General features: G+C 37.3%; 1 protein-coding gene across 1 annotated transcript; it reads right to left on the bottom strand.

Moving 5' to 3' along the window:
• Positions 1 to 152: 152 nt before the first annotated feature.
• On the bottom strand, positions 153 to 1,248 carry LOC122058160 (late embryogenesis abundant protein D-29-like). Its single transcript, XM_042620683.1, has one exon. The coding sequence runs from the start codon at positions 1,127 to 1,129 to the stop codon at positions 344 to 346; it is 786 nt and encodes a 261-aa protein (XP_042476617.1). The 5' UTR covers positions 1,130 to 1,248; the 3' UTR covers positions 153 to 343.
• Positions 1,249 to 5,318: the final 4,070 nt, after the last annotated feature.

A 5,318-nucleotide genomic window follows, 5' to 3' on the forward strand; every position in this document is an offset into this window, starting at 1 on the left:
GGTTTGGACGTACAAAAGTTTCTATCTAGCATTACTTTTTGTTATAGACCCAATCGCGAAGTGATTCTAGGATTGCGTATGATTGCACATATGATTATAACAAAACAATCTCCGTTTTACAAATCTTACAATGATGTAAATCACTTTCTCTCTACTTAATGAAGTTTTCTTTTCTTAACCAAAAAAAAAAAAAAAATAACACAAACGTTCGAACTATACACAACCTTTTCCTCTCCGAATACAGAACAGAAAATTATAGTTACAACGACATTCACTTCATGAGACGTTGATAGATATTAGATATTAGATATTAGATAGATAGATAGGAGTGGGGTTTCGTCCTTCAAAGTTCCTCGTCTCGATCCTTAACCTTCTGTGATTTCTGCTTTGCACCTTCGTATTTTGAAGAAACAGTTTCCTTAGCGTTCTCCAGTGTTTCTCCTGCTTTGCTTTTCGCTGTATTAACCCCTTCCTTAGCTTTCTCTTTCGCCCACTTCAGTTGCTCCGCCCCCGCCTCTTTCGCCTGCTCTGCCTTCTCCGCCGCCATCTCCGCCGCCTTCTGTGCCTTCTCGTAAGCCGTATCTTTTGTTTGCTTCGCCGTCTCCTTCGCTTTCTCCGTCATCGTCTCTGCTCCCTCCTTTGTCTGCTTCGCCGTCTCCGTCGCCTTCTCCGTCATCGTCTCTGCTGCCTCCTTTGCCTGCTTCGCCTTCTCTGATGCTGTCTCTGTTCCCTTCCCTGCTTTCTCCTCAGCACTTCTCTTTATCTCTTCCACTTTTTCATTAGCCCTATTGGCGGTCTCTGCGGCGGCATCGTAGGCTTCCTTAGCTTTCTCTTTGGGGTCTTCGTGCTTCAATCCCAGGCTCTCCGTGATCTTTTCCTTTGCCCACCCCGCCCATGACTCCGAACCCTCTTTAGCTCCCTTTGCCATTTCCTCTGCCTTCCGCGCCGCCGTGTCCGCCGTACTCTTAGCTTGCTCGTACTGCTTCTGGTGTTGTTTCTGTTGGTAACCCAATTCGTCGGCGTCGTCATCGTCATCATCGCTCACCACTCCGATGCAACTACATGAAGTTGCCAAGGCTAACACCACCATCACCAGTAGCCCAAGTGCCAACCATGAAGCCTTCGCCATGATCAACCCAAATGGATTGGTTGTTACAAAACCCAATTAAAACACACAAGACACTGAACCCAACTCTTTTTAACTATAATCAGAGAAACCGTGTTGTGTTCTTATCAAGTGAGAGGGATTTTATTACGGAAGGAAAGAAGGAAGAGACAAAGGATGTGATGGACAGGTGTGACCGATACGTAGCGGTCTTCACTTCCAGAAAGGACAGGTGCTCTCCTGCAACTTTCCATTTGTCGACACCATATTAATCCTCACTGTACTCTAAATTCGAGCGTGTCGTGTGTTTAATGCGCCACGTGTGAGTTTTCTGATGTCACTATATGGTGGAAATGGGTCGGGCTGGCCTAAATGTTTGAAGGCCCAATAACCAATTTTGTGAAATCAACAATGATAAATATAGTATGGTTTAGGGTTAAAGCTATGTTTGGTTGTAAGGGAAATTAAAGGGAAGGAAAGTGAAATTTTCATACTTAAACAAAATATATATATATATATATATGCAATAATAACTCATGTGACTTTAACATTAACTTCAAATCATTCCATATTTGGTTATAAAATTTCACTTTACTTTGCATCCAAAACCCTTTGCTATAATATGTAAAATAAAAATTACATGTAAAATATATCATTACTAAATATGGTTAAAAAAAAAATTAGTTTATACAATCATATGGGGTAATGATTATAAACATTTCTTTTTAAAGTATGAAAATTTCACTTCCTTTCCCTTTAAATTCCCATTGCAACCAAACGGAGCCTAAGGGATTTAAGGGATTTACGGTTTTAGGGGTTAGGAATTCGGTTTTAGGGGTTGGGGTTTAGAGTTAGAATTAAGGTTTTGGAGTTTAGGATTTAGGTTTTAGGGTTTTGGATTGAGGTTTAGAAGGACCTTAATAGTAAACAAACCGCACCCACACTAAGCAGCTCAAATCCTAAAAGAGCTGCCCTAAACAAGAAGAAACCCCCACAATCAAATGATGCCTCAACCACAAACATTGAAAGACCAAAAAAAATGCATCAGTTATACCAACGAATCATAGTTAGAAAACCAGGTTTTGACTTGAGCACAACATCCAAATTGACTTGCTCACTCTTAAGGAAATGATCAGATCAGGTCCAAGTCAATCTGAGTTTTCATTGACTCGATAGTTTTACTCAAATCATGATAAACTCAACAGATTTGATTTTTTTTTATTGAGCGACATATTATTCATAGACCATATGTTTGATCTACAACTACATAACCCTGTTACTTTTAATTCATCTTCAACATTAGATTAACCCCCCCCCCCTTTTTTTTTCTCCTTCACTTGCCTCACTCCTTGTCTCCCTCACAAGTGAAGGAAAAAAGATGTTAAAAAATAAGAAAAAACCATGACTCACCTAAATATCAAATCCAAAAACCTGATTTTCCAACTATGCAACGAACCCCAACCTGATATAATATGCCTTAGCATCCAATTTAACCGGGAAGAGGAGTGTCAATTCAAATATGGAAAACAGTTAGCCAATGAGTTAGGGCCTGTTTGGTATCGTTCTAAAAAAACGTTTCTGGAGTTTTTTCGTTCTATTGGAACGAAAAAACGGAATCTTCTGTTTGGTGCACTTATGGTCCGTTTCTGTTTTTTTGGAACAAAAAGTGAAAAAAAAAAACTGAAAAAACGAGACTGGACGGAACTCCAAAATGGAGTTCCGTCTTCCCAATTTCGTTCCATTTTACAAAAAAAAAAAAAAAAAAAAAAAAAAATTTCCCGATAAAAATCTGAAATTTTAAAACACCATTTTTTCGTTTAAAAATTGCGTTTTGACACAGAAACTGAAATTTTCGTTTTTGAAACGAAACGGCGTTTCTGGAACAGAAATGATACCAAACGGGCCCTTAGTCTCCAGACCCCCAGATCTTTGCTGTGTTTAAAATTCCATTGATTGCAGAAGAGTTGGTGGGAAAGGTTTCCTCGGCTGCATTGTTAAACATGCGTCGCAGCCAGGCATTTATGGTCACGGCTGCATTGTTAAACTTGCGTAGCAGCCAGGCACTTATGGTCGGAGGATGGCAAGAGAACGGAGTCCGTATGTGAGTCCATATGTTATCACTTATTACATTTTACACTTAAAAGGTTGTATTTGATGAGCAATCATACTCTGCCACACTGCAGTGAGTATGATGAGAATCTGAGTGATTGAAAACATCCGGTCACACACACCCCAAGGTTCTCTCAACCATCTAAATCCTCACTACATCAGTGCAGTGAAACAAAAGATTTTGAAAAATTTACATGATTACCCATTTCTGGGTTTCTCTTTACAAAATTACGCATCAAAAGTTTCAGTTAACAAAAATACCAAAAATTAAGTTTCCCTTTACAAAATTACCAATTTAAAGTTTAAGTTAACAAAAATACCCAAAATTGAGTTTGGGTTTACAAAACTACCCACTCAAAGTTTTAGTAATAAAAAAATACATGCTAATATGCGGAAGATGAAGAATCACTATTTTGGGTAGTTTTGTAAACCCAAACCTGATATTGGGTAGTTTTGTAAACCCAAACCTGATATTGGGCATTTTTGTTAACTGAAACTTTGGGTGGATAGTTTTGTAAACCCAAACCTAATTTTTTGTATTTTTGTTAACCAAAACTTTTTGTGAGTAATTTTGTAAAGAGAAACACAAAAGTGGGTAATCATGTAATTTTTTCAAAGATTTTTATAAATATTTCACAGCCAATAATAAATATAAAAAAACAGCTTTTCTTTTCATTTCATTTTATTTTCATTTTATTTCTATTGATAGTGAAACCGGCATAATTTTTTTTTATTTTCTTTCTATTTCATTTTATTTCTATTCTTTCTAGATTCTTTTTTCTTCTCATTTCTTTTCTTTTCTTCTTTTGGCTACCAAACACAGCTTAATACCTTGTTAGAAGAATAAAATATGGTTAATTAAACATCTTATCCCCCTCGTGTCATGGAACAAAAGGCAATTGCCCTGATATTTTCAGAATATATTGATGATTACAAATTAATCTATTTTTCCTTGCATTGGCTAAAGAAAACATAGTAGAAAACAAACTAGTAATTGTGGAGCCAAACAATATCTATAGTAATTTTGTGTATTTATTTCTATTAATTTTCCATCATTTGTGCATTCATAACCAAGAGAAAAATCCCCCACAACAAAAGATACATCAGGAAGATTGATCTCATGGGGAGAGAGAGATCTGTCGTCCGCTTGTTGGTATACGAAAATTGTTATCAGCAGCAAGTTTCAAGTCTTCAGGGAAATGAAGCTTCAATGAAACATCAAATTTTGAATGAAAGTAAGAAAACCAGAAATGGAGATATAGGTAAAAAGAGATTCACAAAGAGAACACCACAAACGAATCAGCGCTGCTCTCCCCCTCCAAGTGTCAGATTGCCCAAAGCCCTGTAATCCATCATTGGCACATGCAATTAGCAAATGTGCAAAGCAAGAACAAACTAAAAATTAGACTTAGCTGCATTCATTACAGTTTCTACTCTTTTACAGGAAAATCCAGTCATGATAACCACATTGAGATGAAACAAAAAAGTAACCAGAAAATTACAGATGGAGCAAAATTTGGGTGCCATTGCCTAGAAACCTAAACTATCAATGCCGCTGGAGTCATGAGGAACTATATGAAACATAATTTCTCTTTTTCTATTCTCTATGTTCACACAAAGAAAAATGAGCATTGAGCACGTTAACTAAAAAAAATAATAATAATAAATAAATAAATTCTCCTGTTGTCGCTCTGCACCCACACCAGATGAATGAAACTATCTCAGAGTTATGGGCCCAGTTCATAAAACATTTTACAGGCCAACTTCTGGCCATGTTGCCCCAGGTGGAAAAGTATGAGATATTTAAGAAAACATAGTCCAAATAATCCACATGTTCTTGAATGAAAAACATTCAGCCAATCTACCAAAGTGGACAAATAATATCAAGCACACTAACAACGAAAAGAACACACACTAGACAAATGAAACAAATAATTAGTGGTCCCCAATATATGGCTATACCTAATCCATGAAACAACCATTTGAACTGTAATTTAAACATCAGTCTCCCTTGATCCTTTTCTTCCATAAAACTAGTTCAGACAAGGATTGGATCGAGGAGGAGGAGGAGGAGGAGGAGGAGGAAAGGAGGGGAGGGGAGGGG

Source organism: Macadamia integrifolia, chromosome 12, assembly GCF_013358625.1.
Source record: "Macadamia integrifolia cultivar HAES 741 chromosome 12, SCU_Mint_v3, whole genome shotgun sequence".
Taxonomy (NCBI): Eukaryota; Viridiplantae; Streptophyta; class Magnoliopsida; order Proteales; family Proteaceae; genus Macadamia; species Macadamia integrifolia.

Coding starts and splice junctions, on each gene's coding strand:
- LOC122058160 (XM_042620683.1), bottom strand. CDS start 1,129: ATGGCGAAGGCTTCATGGTTGGCACTTGGGCTACTGGTGATGGTGGTG.